Source organism: Sebastes fasciatus, chromosome 20 (genome assembly GCF_043250625.1).
Source record: "Sebastes fasciatus isolate fSebFas1 chromosome 20, fSebFas1.pri, whole genome shotgun sequence".
Taxonomy (NCBI): Eukaryota; Metazoa; Chordata; class Actinopteri; order Perciformes; family Sebastidae; genus Sebastes; species Sebastes fasciatus.
The window spans coordinates 25,530,089-25,548,107 of NC_133814.1; the positions used below are offsets into that span (position 1 = coordinate 25,530,089).

General features: G+C 42.3%; 1 protein-coding gene across 1 annotated transcript; it reads left to right on the plus strand.

Annotated features, from left to right (window-relative positions):
- The first annotated feature begins 564 nt into the window (after nucleotides 1-564).
- LOC141758630 (protein HID1-like) lies at nucleotides 565-17,949 on the plus strand. The gene is made up of 18 exons (XM_074620221.1): nucleotides 565-760; nucleotides 1,603-1,752; nucleotides 2,183-2,353; nucleotides 5,915-6,037; nucleotides 8,365-8,471; nucleotides 8,653-8,769; nucleotides 9,284-9,515; nucleotides 9,595-9,651; nucleotides 9,999-10,139; nucleotides 10,341-10,431; nucleotides 10,542-10,693; nucleotides 10,832-10,910; nucleotides 14,467-14,631; nucleotides 14,710-14,934; nucleotides 15,049-15,197; nucleotides 15,288-15,377; nucleotides 16,386-16,477; nucleotides 17,660-17,949. The coding sequence occupies exons 1-18, from the start codon at nucleotides 695-697 to the stop codon at nucleotides 17,820-17,822; spliced, it is 2,370 nt and encodes a 789-aa protein (XP_074476322.1). The 5' UTR covers nucleotides 565-694; the 3' UTR covers nucleotides 17,823-17,949.
- Nucleotides 17,950-18,019: the final 70 nt, after the last annotated feature.

The following is an 18,019-nucleotide window of genomic DNA, read 5'->3' on the forward strand; positions in this document are numbered from 1 at the left end:
TATACATATATATATAATTATATTATTATTATTATTATTATTATTTCTATGATTCTGTGTAAAGCTGTGGTATTGTTTGGGGGCTGTGTTTTATTTGTTTTTATATTTTATTTATTGTTTGTTTTGTTTTTTATTTTGTGAGTTTGTTATGGAGGTCATATGTATGTATATATGTATATATGAATATATATACATATATACATATATATATATAATTATATTATTATTATTTCTATGATTCTGTGTAAAGCTGTAGTATTGTTTGGGGGCTGTGTTTTATTTTTATTTATTGTTTTTATTTTTTTATTTTGTTATGATTTGAAGTCATTGTCAAGATCATGTGTTTTTGTTTAGTTTATTTGAAGTATAGGCCGTATGATGCGCAAAAAAATATAATTTACACATCGCATATTTACATTTTTCTCCTTTTTTTCACGCTTGCAGCATAAAACAGCGTCACATTGTTTGCTAGCAAAACAAACACAACCACTTAACTTAAAAAACAACAACAAAAGTAGGTATTTTTGACATCCCTTCTCTTGAAGCTGGAGAATCCGAGCAGCCCCTGAAGGCAGCAGAGCGCAGAGCGTCTGTGCGAGGTGGATGAGGAGATTATCCTCCTCTAGTGACTCTACTGAGACTCACTGAGTGTTAACACGGATCCTAACAGACAGCAGCTGCTTTGTGACACAACATGGGAAACGCCAACACCAAACTTCACTTCAGGAAAGCTGTGATTCAACTCACAACCAAAACACAGGTCGGTTCTCTATAATACAACTCCGTTCTTTAGAATAAAACTCAGTAGAAACACAGAGAGAGTCTGTTGAGCGTCTGTGGTTTAAATGCAGCTTGTGGAGATAAAGTGTGAGTGCCAGATGGCAGCATGAACTGCTGCTCAGATGACACAAAGTGGAGAGCAAAACCAGGAAAACACTGCAGGCAGTTTATACATGAGGGTTTCCACACACAGTGCTAATATATCTCCTGAAATATTAATGTTTTCTAAATATTTGTGCTGTTTAAGAGACTGAAAACTCTCAGTTTGGCCTTCTGGATAATCCTCCACATGTCTTGTTTATTTTGTGAAATGATCCTTAAACAACTTGAACATGCAACTTGTGACTTTAAAAATGTTGAATTTAATTAGTTTTGCTGCAGACAGCAGATGTGTGTTTCCCTGACAGGTGCATTTAAGGTGGAACTAACTAGATAAAGTTGATTTGAATCTACAGGACATGTAAAGATGTCACTTTAGGCATTTTTCACTATTTTCTGACAATTTAAGACAAATTAATGAATCGAGAAAATAACTGTGCAGATTAATTGGTAATTTTTAGATTTTTTTTATTTATTTTTTTATTTACACACACACATAAAACTTCTTAAAATCCAAATAATTAAAAAAATATATAAGAAATGTGACGAGAGGTCAACGGACCTGCGGTTTGTTTTGGTTGACGGATACAGAACGGATATGACGTCACGTTACTCAGACTACAACAATAAAAGCTGCAACTCCCGTCTACCTCCACGTAAACTTAAATGAAGCAGATATATCGATTCTGGCTTTAAAAAAATGCTGTGTGTCCTCTTGTTCAGCCCGTAGAAGCCACAGACGATGTCTTCTGGGATCAGTTCTGGGCCGACACCTGCACCACCGTCCAGGACGTCTTCGCTCTGGTGCCGGCAGCAGAGATCAGAGCCGTCAGAGAGGAGTCTCCGTCCAACCTGGCAACCCTCTGCTACAAGGTAACCTGGCTCTACAGGATGTGATGTTTCAGGTGTTAGTTGTTCCAGGCAGCGAGGAGGAGTGACGTGTTCTCCTTCCTGGATACAGTCCGAGTCAAAGGAATGCTGCTGTTTGTTGTTCCCACACTTTAAACGTTACACACATCAGCGTCTGTAAAGGTCAAAGGTTATGAGAGTAAAGCAGATGTTCTTTTGTAGACCTGGCTCAGAATAACAGAAGAGATGGCGAGACAGGAGGAACAGATTTATAGTTGAGATACAGAATCAAAAGTATTTTTTTAAAGCAACACTTTTGGGGAAATACTCTCATTCACTTTTTTGCCTAAAATCCAAAGGTTCAGGATTTCTGTGGGACATTATGTGTTTGAGACGCCCGACGTTGAAGCATCACTACGGTCTTAAAGTCCTCTATGTGTGCTTTCTCCGTCAGGCGGTGGAGCGGTTGGTCCAGAGTGCCGACACCGGCTGCCCCTCAGAGAGAGAGCGTCAGATTGTCCTGAACTGCACCCGCCTGCTCACCCGCATCCTGCCCTACATCTTTGAGGACGCCGACTGGAGAGGCTTCTTCTGGTCCACCGTGCCCGGAGCCGGCAGATCGGGGGTACGACTCTGACACTGACTCTTGTTACAGGAAGTAGTGGAGCAGAAACACATCACACCGGCAATACGGCATCCAGAGTAGATGACGTAGTGCTTTGTAGTGTGCACAGCTTGCTTTTGGTCGGCCGTCAGCAGGCTCTCGTATAGTTGAAGCAGAACCACGAGCCGATTCCCCAACATCTTCTCTTCATCGCCTCTTTTTTTATGTTTCAGCAGACAGCAAACAAACTTTACTTGCCTCAGAGCTGTCCTATGAATCTCTATTGACAACTGTCAGCAGCCAGAATGGCCTGCAACGGGCTGTGTGTTGTTTTTTTTAAATTTTACACGTGCATTGTGAGCACTCAGGTCGTGGCTGATGATCGGAACGTACAGTGACTGTGAGCACCTAAACCGTGTGATTTTGGCTTTACATCGCAAACAATCTACTCGTACAGTAGGAGTAGGAATTACACAACAACATTTCTAAAATCGTACAGTGTATGTCCAGCTTAATACAGTCATACATTAACGTTATAACAGCATCAGACTGTCGTCTCCAACTAAATCTCAGCCTGTAGATCAAACAGTTGGCTGTGAACACGTTGGTTAATTACAGACAACACTTAGTCTAACGGGATTCAATCAGATATGTAGAGATGTCTGGATAAACCATATCCGGTCACTGTGTTGGACGGGGGAAGACTGAAGGGACATGGCGGCGATCAACCTTCATTTATTAAGGTATCGATAACGCTCAGGTTCAGGCAAGATCTCAAAATAATTATTAGACGTATATAAAACAAACGTTTACATAACAAGAGATGAATGCATACGAACTTGTCAAAATTACAATAACACATGCGTCAGATCACATTGAAGCCTATGAGATCTTATCTGTTTTCTATCCACCTAAAGGGGGCGCGGCCTGAAGTTTTGGCGAAGTACCCTGACTTATAACATTTAGACTCTGGAGTGATCAGGTCGGAGGACGTGAGGAGTGTGAAGTCTTCATGTTCATTAATGATTTTGAAGCTGGTGAATAATCGTCTTCAGTGCTGCCGGTGGGCTGAAACAGGAAAGGAAAGCTTTGAGGAAGCAATAATTCCCCGTTTCTACAAGTTAAATTACAAACCAGCGTCTCTCTGAGTGTTATATTAGTTGTATTTACTGTAAGACAAGAAGGCTGTCTCTTTGTTCTCCGGTCTCATTATCTAAATTACTGTTGACAGGAAGTCATTTACCGACAGTAACCAGCAGAGCTATTTTCAGTTTAATGTGAAAACAAAGTGTCTAATGACATCACCATGTTGACATGCTGCCTCTGGCAAAAACACAAAGAAAGAAAGAAAACAATTTTAAAGGACCAGTTCACCCAAATGACAAAAACAAACACATTTTGTTCCCCTAAAGGTAAAAAAACTAAAACTAAAAAAGGTTTGGAGATTATAACTGGGATGCAAACAAGTCTTGCTCACAGTGACAAAGCTAACATTTAATTTAATTTCTATTTGAAAAGGGACAATATACATTAATTAACATTCAAACAAATGTACCCGAGTTAGCCAAGAGGCTAGTGTTCATTGTTAGCCAGATGTTGTTAAGCATCTTAGAATAATAGAAAACAACTTTTCTTTACAAGAAAACTCTGCAGGGCGCCTTTAAATATTAATTTGCGGAAATCTCAGCAGATCTCAACACATTTGCAAATAAAACCAAAACTTTGTTTTTTGACGTGATTTGAGTGAACTGACCGCTAAAAAATATATATATATATTATTGCATCTTTGGTTGTTTTTATTGGTTTATATTTTTTTAGGGCTGTCAATCGATTAAAATATTTAATCGCGATTAATCACACATTTTTTATCTGTTAAAAATGTATCTTTAAAGGGAGATTTGTCAAGTATTTAATCCTCTTATCAACATGGGAGTGGAAAAATATGCTGCTTCATGCAAATGTATGTATATATTTACTATTGGAAATCAATTAACAACACAAAACAATGACAGATATTGTCCAGAAACCCTCACAGGTACTGCATTTAGCATAAAACAATATGCTCCAATCATAACATGGCAAACTGCAGCCCAACAGACAACAACAGCTGTCAGTGTGTCAGTGTGCTGACTTGACTATGACTTGCCCCAAACTGCATGTGATTATCATAAAGTGGGCATGTCTGTAAAGGGGAGACTCGTGGGTACCCAGAGAACCCATTTACATTCACATATCTGGAGGTCAGAGATCAAGGGACCCCTTTGAAGATGGACATGACAGGTTTTCCTCGCCAAAATTTGACGCAAGTTCGGAGCGTTATTTAACCTCCTTCATGAGAAGCTAGTATGACAACCTAAAAATCACAATTTGCATTAATGCATTAAAGAAATTAGTTATTATCGTGTTCACTTTGACATCCCTAATTTTGGTATGAAATTTCCTTCAAGCTTCTCATCAGAGGTAGACGTTTAAAACCTGAGTGGTGTCTGAGACGAGCAGCAGAGCTGGAACCGGCAGACAGAGGACTCCTGTCCGTCTGTAGAGTTTAATCTGTCAGCAGCCTCTCAGCTCTCCAGACATCACAGGATTTTAGGCCTTTTGAGATTAGCACGTATGATAATCCACAGCGGTCAGATGTGATGGTGATTCTCAGAGCAGGATCTGGACTGTAAGATGAGACTGTTGCTGCTGTCGAGGTCACCGTCCCAAACCAACCCCTCCCTCCCTCCTCCTCTACCTCCGGACGGCTGCTGGTTCTCTGGTTACCTGGTCGGCAGGGGACCCACGGTCCAAACACTGCCCATATTGTACCACCCACCCATCCTCCCTGCCAGTGGTTGAATTAAGGAGGGATTGAATGTCCCTTAATTAAAGTGTGGGACTGGAGTCAAACGCAGAGCTGCAGCAGATGGAACAGACGGTTTGTTGTTGTATGAATTCAGTTTGTGGTTCTGCAGGGGAATAATTATTATTGACTGGATTTAAAGAAAAGAAACAAGTGAAACATTTTGATTTGTATGTGAACTAAAGCCCCGTTTCCATTTGTTTTTGTTTGATAACATTATTAAAAGTAAAGTTAGGCTCTGCTGTCGGCCTCCCGACACATTTTAAGAAAAGACGGAGAGAGAAAGAGCGAGTGAGCTGAGAGGGAGAGTGGTAGAAGAGAGCGAAACACTGTGTTACGTCATCCAAAGCTAGCCCCCCCCCCCACACTTCAAAACTCATCCCGGCGCCGCTGGTTTACCACGGTGACCACCAGCAGCCATCGTCACACGTCATGTTGCTTTTTCATACGTCAGCGGACTAATTTGCCTAATCTTCACAGGTCTTTAGACTGTGGTGGAAACACAGACAACAGTGGGCTGAAGGAACCTTTCAGTTCCTTGAAAAGTGGTTCCAGGGACTAAAAGTCTCTGGAGCTTTTGGTGTAAGCCCGTCTTAAACTCGTTATGGCCAATGCATACAGGGTGTGGACACATAACATAAACATCTGTAATAATGACGATAACAAGCGTTGATTACTGAGGCTGTAGTTTGTAGTAATTAAACCATAAATGTGAAACTCGTCTCTCTGTCCTCCAGCATCTGGACGAAGACGGCGTTGACGATGAAGCACGGCCGCTGGCTGAATCCCTGCTGCTCGCCATCGCTGACCTGCTCTTCTGTCCAGATTTCACCGCTCAGAGCCACAAGAGGAGCAGCCCGGTGAGTCTCCGTTACACCGCCGTTCAGCTGTGGTCTGATTATCCCAGAGTGCAGCTGGAGGGCAAACACCTGCCAACATCCAGTATCTAATTAAGGAGACTGACCAGAGCTTCGCCTCGGGCTTGTCCATGAACTAGGAATCACATTTCTGCAGAACAATCTGGTGGATAGTCAACATTTGGGGACATATCCTAACTGTTCCCACCTGCCTCTAATCTTAATGCTCAGCTAGGATAACCACGACCTGACTCCAGCTCCTATGTATGAAACACACAGACGTGATATCAATCTTCTCATCTAACTAGCAAATGAGCATTACTCAAAGTTTGAGCTCGTCCTTTCAGAGTCTTTCCACATGAGAAGGAAACCAGCTTTCTTCTACTGAGTGTTGACTTAGTTTGAGCCCTTCAGCTACAACAGAGTCAATAACATATAAGAGCTGAGTCGCTGTTCTTTAGCCCGGTGGCGGCCAGTACCAGTTAACGCTGTTATCTCCTTCACACAACCTTCTCCGGCAGTAGCTAGAGTTAATGAGTTACTCCACATGAGACAGACAGACAGAGGGAGGAGTGGCCATGTTTGACAACAGGGCTGAGAAGGACAGGGTGGACACGTCTTAATCGAGTTGAGCAAACAGCTGCCGGAGAGCGCGGCAGGTGACAGAGAGTAACCTAACCCTCTCCGTGATCGGACCACACCTCACGGCCAGCCGCCACGAGGAAACGTTAAAGTCAGCAGAGCGTGTGAGTGGCGAAGGTGGAAAATGACCAGCGGCGGCTGTCGCTTGTTCCCACCTGCCTCTGTGACCTCTGTGACCTCTGTGACCGCTGAAGCATGAACACACAGAAACATTTGAGCTTTCACTTCCCCGTCAGGATCAAGGTCACAAGGTGTCTAAGTTAAAGGGTCAGTTCACCCAAATTACCAAGATACATATTGTCTTCTAGCCTCAGCGTGGACGGATAATGAGACAATGGGCCCCAGACACGTAAAGGGCCTAAACCGCTCCTACATAAGAACAAGAGACACAGATTCAAAGAGACATCTCACTGGTCGTTTTGCATCGCTATGTCGTCGTTTTGCGTCTCTTTGTAGTAATGTTGTGTCTCTTTTTGGTTGTTTTGTGTGCCTTTGTGGTCGTTTTGCATCTCTGTAGTTGTTGTGCATCTCTTTGTAGTTGTTTGACGTCTCTTTATGGTTGTTTTACATCTCTTTGTCGTCATTTTGCATCTCTTTTGTTTGGCATCTCTTTGTAGTCGCTTGGCGTCTCTTTGTAGTCGTTTGGCATCTCTATAAAGTCGTTTTGCATCTCTTTGTAGTTGTTTTGCGTCTCTGTAGTCGTTTGGCATCTCTTTGCAGCCCTTTTGCGTCTCTTTGTAGTCATTTGGCGTGTCTTTGTAGTTGTTTTGCGTCTCTTTGCAGCCCTTTTGCGTCTCTTTGTAGTCATTTGGCGTGTCTTTGTAGTTGTTTTGCGTCTCTTTTTAGTTGTTTTGCATCTCTTTGTGGTCGTATTCTGTCTCTGTGGTTGTTTGTGTGTAGTTTTGGTCATTGTGCGTCTCTGTGGTTAGTTTTACTTCTCTTTGTGGTCATTTTGTGTCCATTTGTGGCTTCCAAACAATAAGTTTTAGCACTAACTTCAAACCTGTTGGGCCAGTAGGCCCGTTCAGTAATTTGTGCATGAGCCTCAGCGGTATACTGTAGCTGGAATATGGTCATTCAGATGATGATGACATTTTCCAACCCTCCCAAGAGCCACCTAATGTGTCGTGAGATGATTAAAGGAACAAGGAAAAGAAATCTGTGGCATACAATTATTTATTTTTTTAGAAATGTTTGATTTTTCCTCGTCAAATATGGGATTTGTTTTATTTTTTTCAAAACTCTAAAATCATTCAAATGAAACAGTTTCTTTAAGATTTAAAAAAGGATTCAACCTTTGATGCAACAAAGACGAGCCAAAATCATCACATCACTGCTTCCTGGGTTTAGTTTGTTTGTGGCACGGTGCCCTTTGCTGTCAGTTTCCTTGTGAAGAACAACGGCAGCACCTCGTCACATCTATTCATGACACTGTAGTTATCGGTGCTGAGGTGTCACACGCTGATATTGTCAGCAGAGTACTCACTTGTTGAATCACACGGTGGAAGTAGGTGTGAACACAGGCCCACTGCTCCGTTTAGACCTTCAGCATCGAGCAGACATTTTCATCATTCTGTCAATTATGTTTCCGGTTAATCGTTAAGTCTATAAATACAATATATTGTGATGCATATGCCACCAGCATCCGTCTGATGCACATGTTTGTGTTGCTGTCGTCTCTGCTGCAGGATCCAGCCGAGGACATTCGAACCATAGACAGCTGTGAGTACATCTGGGAGGCCGGCGTGGGCTTCGCTCAGTCACCTCCTCTAAACTACGTCCACGACCTCAACAGGTGAGATCTGTGAATGTGGAGAACTGGCTCTGCTTTCCTGTTTATAACAGGAACAGAACAGATGGTGGTGCAGGTCCAGTACCATTCAGAACGTAGCTTGGACACATATCGGTCCAGCTGTAGGATAAACTAGGTAACTTTTCTAGTAACGTGGATCCGTCCTGTGTTGTTGTTTGTTCAGGACGGAGCTGCTGAAGTTGCTCCTCACCTGTCTGTCTGAGGCCATGTACCTTCCTCCGTCCTCTGAGAGCAGGAACTTCAATCCCTGGGTCTCCTTCTTCTGCTCCACAGAAAACAGGTAACGCACACTAACACACACACACACACACACACACACACACACACACACAACATGTGCACAGCAGCAAAGCAGTCATTTATTTCTGCATGATTTTCTCTTTGCATTTCACCCCTTATTTATTTCCCCAAACTTATTTATGTCTGTATTCTTTTCTTTATACATTTTTCATTTACATATATATATATTTTATTTTTTTCCTTATTACATTTTATACATTTCTTAATGTATTTCTGCCTAATAAGGCAAATGTGTGGGCTGCCACTCCGATGTCAACCATAAATAAATAATTGAAATAATTGAACCTGAAACAATAATAAAAAGTGCGACATAAATAGGATTGTGTCTGGAAATTGCGCCCTTGCATGTGCATCCCCCCCTGCTATGCTGTGGAGCATATAACCGCCTCTGAAGAGCCCGTCGCCTCTGAACACATGGAAAAGTCTGATAGCAGATATCCAGCAGCCACACCGCGCTGATTGACCTCGACCTGTCTTTCACCGCTTTCCCCCAGACACGCCCTGCCTCTGTTCACCTCCCTGCTCAACGTGGTGTGTGCCTACGACGCCGTCGGGTACGGCATCCCGTACAACCACCTGCTGTTCTCCGACCACCGGGAGCAGCTGGTGGAGCAGGCGGTCCAGATCCTTATCGTCACCCTGGAGTATGAGGCCGCGTCGGCCGCCAGCGCCGCCCTCCAGGCCCTGGGCACCTCCGCATCCCCCTCAGCTGTGGAGGAGCAGGAGGTGAGAGGGAGGTCATTTTAGTTATTATAATAAAATCACTGATTCAGATTTTAAAATCTTGTATTTTTGTTTTTTCCAGGCAGCCGGACCTGATAACCTCTTTGTGAATTATCTCTCCAGGATACACAGAGAAGAGGTAAAACACCGCTCACCATTCAGCATTGAAAATAAGTATAAGATCATTATCTGGTTTAATAAAAGGCAGCAGCAGCAAACAGGACAGTTTGAAGCTTTGATTATAAAGAACTCAGAGTTGGAGTCTGTCCTGCAGGTTTCTGGGAGCTTGTTCCAAATATTTGGTGCATAAAAACTGATTCTGCATGTTTAGTTGTGACTCTGGGGACACTAAGCAGACCTGATCCAGATGACCTGAGAGGTCTGGATGGTTCAGAACATAGCAGAAAATCAGAAATGTATTTTGGCCCTAAACCATTTAGTGCAAGATGTAGGATGTTAAAGTGTGTGTTCTCTTTGTTTCTTCAGGACTTGAGCTTCATCCTGAAAGGTCTGGGTCGGCTGATGAACAATCCTCTGGTCCAGACTTACCTGCCTCACTCCGCCAAGAAGATCCAGTTCCACCAGGAGCTGCTGATCCTCTTCTGGAAGTTCTGTGACTTCAACAAGGTGAGAGCTCAAGCTTTTCTATGAATCAGCCTGAAGATACAAAGTTGGAGTAACGTTTACAATTAATACAATACAGACTTTAAAGGTATACATGTATCTAAAAACTCAAACAAATGCTAATGTAGTTCTTTATGTGAGTGAGTAACCTGGAGCAGAAGACTTGAAGCTTTAAAGCGCTGACTGACTTTTGTATGTTTTCAGAAATTCCTGTTCTTCGTGCTGAAGAGCAGCGACGTGTTGGACGTGCTGGTTCCCATCCTCTTCAGCCTGGACGATGCCAGAGCGGACCAGTGTGAGTCACATGGATTAAATATTAATCTTGTTTGTGTGTGCGTATTGAGATAAGTGGTACCATGCATTGATAGATTTATGAAAACCTCACATCTTTTTGTTTGTGTGCAGCTCGTGTGGGCCTCATGCACATCGGCGTGTTCATCCTCTTGCTGTTGAGTGGAGAGAGGAACTTCGGCGTCCGTCTGAACAAACCGTACACTCTCCGCGTCCCGATGGACATTCCTGTTTTCACAGGAACCCACGCTGACCTGCTCATCGTGGTGAGAGGACGTCTGTTACAGGATGTTTTATATTCTCTGTTAAAGCTTGGCTCTGTTGTATTTTCTGATATTCTCTGAATGAATACATAACAGCAGAGCTCTCACTGTAAATATTCCCTTTTCATTTTTCATGTTTAGATCTTCCACAAGATCATCACCAGTGGACACCAGCGGCTCCAGCCTCTGTTTGACTGCCTGCTCACAATAATAGTGAACAGTGAGTATCACAGATGAAAGGTCGCTCCCTGGTGGCTCAATATGAGAACTGCAGAGTATTTCACCCTTAAAGGTCACCTATTATGCAAAATGCACTTTTCCATGTCTTTTAAACATCAATATCTGTCCCCAGTGTGTCTACAAGTCACCATAGTATCATAAAAGACCATCCTCTCTCTTTTTCTCCTGCTCCATCTGTCCGGAAATGGGTGTCGAAACAACGCTGCGCAGCTTTTCTTTTCTTCTGACGTCATTTGAGAATTAGCCATATAAGGGTTTCCTGGTCGAACCAGAGAGAACCTTCAGTAGCTGACCCCGCCCCACAGCGCGTCACTGTCTCTCCTCCTCAACCGAACTTGAGCAAAGTCTGCAAGAACCAACAGAACAGTCTTCATGTACTCCCATCATCTAAATATAACATGTTCTTTCACAAAGGCTTTATGTAATTACACTGTTTAAACAGATGATATTTATATATTATATATATTTGATGTCATGCATGTAGCAGAATACAGGTAGTAAATAGTGACTTGTAAGCAACACAACACATTTCTGTTTCACAGTCAAACTTTATTTGAGTTGACAGATGACAATATTAATTATTCACAGCATTTGAAATCATCTCACCTGTTAGTTAGTTATGTTAACATGGTACAGGAGAAAGTCTTCAGCTCTGGTAAACTATGGTAAGCTAAGCTCCGGTGGTCTGTAGTCATGGTAACACAGAGACAGCTACTACTGTAAATAATATACCATTACTCTGATCTTCCATACATTTATCTTTTAGCAGAAATAATGAACTGACTACTGTTTCACATCTTCTATTTTCCACCCTGATGGTCGCTGTGTTTACACACCGTGTCATAGCGGTAGCATGTAGCTAACCCGTTAGCATGTAGCTACATGCTAACGGGTTAGCTACATGCTACCGGGTTAGCTCTGTATCTCCATGTAAACAGAGCCATCTGCTCTCAGCTGTCTGCTCTCAGCTATCTGCTCTCAGCTATCTGCTCTCAGCCATCTGCTCTCAGCCGTCTGCTCTCAGCTGTCTGCTCTCAGCTGTCTGCTCTCAGCTATCTGCTCTCAGCTGTCTGCTCTCAGCTATCTGCTCTCAGCCGTCTGCTCTCAGCTATCTGCTCTCAGCCATCTGCTCTCAGCCGTCTGCTCTCAGCTGTCTGCTCTCAGCTGTCTGCTCTCAGCTATCTGCTCTCAGCAGTCTGCTCTCAGCTATCTGCTCTCAGCCGTCTGCTCTCAGCCGTCTGCTCTCAGCCGTCTGCTCTCAGCTATCTGCTCTCAGCTGTCTGCTCTCAGCCGTCTGCTCTCAGCTGTCTGCTCTCAGCCGTCTGCTCTCAGCTATCTGCTCTCAGCCATCTGCTCTCAGCCGTCTGCTCTCAGCTGTCTGCTCTCAGCTGTCTGCTCTCAGCCGTCTGCTCTCAGCTATCTGCTCTCAGCTGTCTGCTCTCAGCTATCTGCTCTCAGCCGTCTGCTCTCAGCTGTCTGCTCTCAGCTATCTGCTCTCAGCAGTCTGCTCTCAGCTATCTGCTCTCAGCTATCTGCTTTCAGCTGTCTGCTCTCAGCTATCTGCTCTCAGCTGTCTGCTCTCAGCCATCTGCTCTCAGCCGTCTGCTCTCAGCCGTCTGCTCACAGCTATCTGCTCTCAGCAGTCTGCTCTCAGCTGTCTGCTCTCAGCTGTCTGCTCTCAGCTGTCTGCTCTCAGCTATCTGCTCTCAGCCGTCTGCTCTCAGCTATCTGCTCTCAGCAGTCTGCTCTCAGCTGTCTGCTCTCAGCTGTCTGCTCACAGCTATCTGCTCACAGCTATCTGCTCTCAGCAGTCTGCTCTCAGCTGTCTGCTCTCAGCTGTCTGCTCTCAGCTATCTGCTCTCAGCTGTCTGCTCTCCTCTGGGATGATTCTGTCGGTCATTTCTCACAGATGGATCTGTAAAGACAGACGTAAAACAGAGTGTATGTTTACGGTTTACAGAGTTGATGCATGAGGTAAACACTGAGTTAACTAACAGAGATATAAATAGTATTATTTACCTGAGAGAAACCGTCAGGAAAACCTGGAATCTGGACCGCAGATGTTCATCATGTGTCGCCGATTTCTGATCAGATTCCTCCGGTAACGTGCGCTGGGTGAAGTTTCTGGTTTATAAACTTTAAAGTGGTTTATAAACTTTATTCTAGCTGCTATCTCTCCACTCGTCTCTCTCTCTCTCTCTCTCTCTCTAGAGAGAGAGAGAGAGAGAGCTGCTCCGGGAGGGAGGGGGAGGGTGACGCTGTTGTTGTTGAGGACGTTTGATTGACAGAAAACGCTGACCAATCAGAGCAGAGTGGGAGGAGACAGGCTGTGAATCAGGGGTTTTCAGACAGAGGCTGAATTAGGCTCTGAGGCAGGCAGACTCAGGCTGCAGTATGAGAAGAATAAAGGGTTTTTTGAACATTGCAGCATGTAAACATGTTCTAGTGCAACATTAAAATACATCTATGAACCTGGAAATGAGCATAATATGAGACCTACAGAGCTACAGACACAGAAATCAGCACTTTTGGAAATGGGCTGAAACAGAGGTTATAGAGACATGCTGGAATGCATGATCTGATTGTTTTTTTGAAAAAAAAACTTCAGAGACATGGTTTGGAGGTGTCTGAGACCTATAATAACTAGTTTAAATGGAGTATAATATGTGACCTTTAAAGCCTCGATCTGGTATCACAAACAAATACTGATAGGCATGAAATCTATTATGTGGGAGAAATGGGCCAGATCTGGAATCCATCTTCGGGGGGAAATTGATATATTTTATAATCATTTTTTGTTTTTATAAATGACAGTTTATCACAACATTAAATTAATATATTTTATTTTTTATAAATTTCAGTTTATCATAACATTAAATTAATATATTTTATAATAATTTTAATTTTTATAAATGACAGTTTATCACAACATTAAATTGATATATTTTATAATAATTTTTACTTTTTTATAAATGACAGTTTATCACAACATTAAATTGATATATTTTATAGTAATTTAAATTTTGTTATAAATGACAGTTTATCACAACAATAAACTGATATATTTTATAATATTTTTTTATTTTTATAAATGACAGATTATCACATTAAATTGATACATTTTATAATAATTTATATTTTTGTAATTGACCGTTTATTACAACATTAAATTGATAAATATTATAATATTTTTTATTTTTATAAATGACCATGTATCGTAACATTAATTTGATATATCATATTTTTTATTTAATCAAATAATTGTTTTTATAATATTTTTTACTCTGTGCAGTGGTTGTAAATATTAATCAAATCATTATTTTTCTTAATATTATTTTTACTTTTTTGTGGACTTAGGTCTGTTATACTCTCCTCTGTTTTGTTTGATCAGATGATTTCAGTTTAAAAAAAAGAGGGCAAAGTGAACATGTCTTTTGAATGTGATGTTATGAGGTGTGATAACATCTATTTTGTTCTGTTGTCCTATCAAAAAGAATTGCAGAGTATTTAAAAGCCTCCGTCTCTGCCCTCCACAGTTTCACCTTATCTGAAGAGCCTCTCCATGGTGGCGTCCAACAAGCTGCTCCACCTCCTGGAGGCCTTCTCTTCACCCTGGTTCCTCCTCTCCTCCCCCCAGAACCACCACCTGGTCTTCTTCCTGCTGGAGGTCTTCAACAACATCATCCAGTATCAGTTTGATGGTGAGAACATACACGTGGAGTCAAATAAAACACCGTTACGGCACCAGCTTCCACCGATTTACTAAATCTCCCTCACAGGTAACTGCAACCTGGTGTACGCCATCATCAGGAAGCGTAATGTTTTCCACCAGCTGGCCAACCTGCCTTCCGACACGGCGTCTATTCAGAGGGTGCTGCAGAAGAAGAAGAAGAAGTCTGGGATTTCCAGGGCCAACTCTAAAGAGACAGAGTCCAAGGAGGGCTCCAGACCTGCTGGACCTGCTGAGCCAGGCACACTCAAAGCCAGCTTAGAGGCCACTCCAGGTACGCTGAACGCTTCATGATGATCATCTAAGAGCTCTAAAGGTTGTTTTACTGCAAACCTTGCAAAGCCAAATAAAGCTACTGCTCTACTGTAGGTTCTCTTGCGTCCTTTAGGAATCGATAAGATAACAGAGAGGTCCCAGGTGAGCCTGGACGGTACCATGGTGACTGTGCCTTATCCAGACTCTCCACGGACGACTGCTGACATCAGCGCCGGAGCCGGAGCCAGCGACACCGAGTCCAACTCCGAGAGAGACCACGAGGTGCTCCAGGCTTCACGTCACTCTCGCTCTCACTTTTATAGTTTCTGTCTGCAGTTAAAGTGACTCCCCGTGCTCTTATTCTGCCATCAGGTCTACCACACCGAGTCCGAGGCAGTGAGGAGTCGGTTGTCGAGTGCGTCATCAGCAGTAGCAGCAGTCTGGAGCGCCGACACAGACTGGGTGAGTCTTTTCTACTGTTTCTATCCTTCCTATCTTTTAGTCTATCCTCCATCTAGGGTGACCAGATCCCAACAAACCAAATGTGGGACGCGTTACCAAGGCCGAAATGTTAACCTGCACTTGATCCCATACTTGCCAACCCTCCCGATTTTTCCGGGAGACTCACGTTTTTCATCATCCTCTCCTGGTTTCCTTCCGAGGTCGCAATTCTCCCGATTTATGGCAAATTTTCACGCTTAACCCGTTTCTAGCGCTGCACAGCGTGTATATAATCCCTACTGTTTCGACCTGGACGACAACAGAGCTACACCAAATTTTGTTTCCCGGTGGAAGAGAGCAGTCTATGCTCACGACAAAGTGCAGTTTGCGCTCATATTTGAGCGGCGCTCGCTGCTGGGTTCAGCGCCCAAAGTTGGGCTTTGCTCGACGCAGCGAAAAGCCGTCGTGGCGCGGCGGAAGCCGTTAGAAATACCGGGGTTCAGAGCTCAGTTGTCGCGTTGTGTCTGAAAGGACCTTCAGTGAGTGAGAGACAGAGAGAGAAATGGAGAGAACTAAGAGAAAGAAATACTCAAGCAGGATCAGAAAATTTATAAAAACTGATGAATATTAGTTTATGCCAGATATTCACACGCTAAGTTCACACCAGAGGGGCGAATTATTCAGTTTTCTTTCCTGGGAATTAAAGGTAAAATCAAAAGTTTAACATAAAAATGCTGTTGCAGTGTACTTATTTTGTTATTTTCATTGTTTTAAAGTCACCAGAATGCAGGAAACAAAATCTCTGAAACTAAATTTTTTGACATCCTCCCCTGCTTTCTGCACAGCCGTTGAATAAAAGCCAGATTTTATAGAAGCGTCTGTCCTGCAGCGGTTGGACTCTTGAAAACTAGAGCCAATGAAAATGTGGGACATCGTCTCAACAACTGGAATAAAGAAACGCTGTGCAGTCCGTCGTAAAGTGGGACACCTAGTCACTCTACCTCCGTCATGCTGCTTGTGTGTTCTCAGGTGTTGTCATGGAAGGCGAAACTTCCTCTACAGACCATCATGCGGCTGTTACAAGTCTTGGTCCCTCAGGTGGAGAAGATTTGCATTGACAAGTAAGAAATGAAGCAACTTTTAATCTCTGAGACAAATGGATTATATGACTTCTCTGTTAAAGGGGCTCTATGTAAGAATCAGAAATTGCTTGTTAACAGTGACACCTGAGGCCGTTAAGTCAACGACAGTTAAAGCACTGTTGGTTTCACAAATAACTAAATACTTCATCTTTTGGCACATCAGCACCACATTATCAAATGTGTGTTTAAAGAACCACACGGACCTGGGGGAAATAGCCTTTTTTTGTGGAGGAGGAAATAACTTTTTGTTCTTGTAAAATTATGATTTTATTCTCCCAATATTACAACTTTATTCTCGTAATATTATGACTTTTTTTTCTTGAAATAGTACGACTTTATTCTCATTAAATTACGATTTTTTTGTAGTAATATTATGACTTTATTCTCGTAAAGCTATGACTTTATTCTCGTAATTTTATGACTTTTTTTTCTTGAGATAGTATGACTTTATTCTCATTAAATTACGATTTTTTTGTAGTAATATTATGACTTTATTCTCGTAAAGCTATGACTTTATTCTCGTAATATTATGACTTTTTTTTCTTGAAATAGTACGACTTTATTCTCATTAAATTACGATTTTGTTGTAGTAATATTATGACTTTATTCTCGTAATTTTATGACTTTTTTTTCTTGAGATAGTATGACTTTATTCTCATTAAATTACGACTTTTTTTCTCATAATGACTTTATTCTTGTAATATTATAATTTTTTTTTCTCATAAAGTTATAACTTTTTTCTCATAATATTATGACTTTATTCTCGAAATCTCAGGAGTTTTTTTCCCCCTCAATGTGGCCCTAATACTCCGTCATAGTTTTGAGACTCTTGAGAAAAATGTCTGTCTCTTCAGCTGCTAAATGTTCCACTTTCTTCCCCAGCCAGTTGCTAACTTTGTCTCACTGTGTTCGGCGTTGGGTAGGTAGTGCTCTGTGGGTTTATCAGAGCTTTTTCACTGAAAACCAAAACAATAAAGTTGTGTGCCGTAAAACCAAAATAATGAGCAGGAAGATGCTAAAATGCTCCGTATAGCTCTGAGAAACTCATAGTTCTCTACACGATCATCACTACGAGTCACATCACAGTCATTTCATCCATTGTTAATATATTAATGTTGATTAGTGCAGCTTTAATCATTCAACTATTGTCGCCGTCCTCAGGGGTTTGACAGACGAGTCAGAAATCCTGAAGTTCCTTCAGCACGGTACGCTGGTCGGCCTCCTGCCCGTCCCTCATCCCATCCTCATCAGGAAGTACCAAGCCAACGCCGGCACGGCCATGTGGTTCCGCACCTACATGTGGGGAGTCATCTACTTACGGTGAACGAGCTGAACACGAGCTTCTCTATGTAACCTGTTGGATCCAGATAAAAATGACAAAGGAGCAGTAGTAGATAGTAGATTTATTGCAGACTTTCTTGACTTGCAAAATGATCTTTTAAATTGACAAACATCAGAAGTATGATTCGAAAACTTTGTCTCTCCGTTTGACTACCGTTCATGTTTTTTCCAAAATAAGGT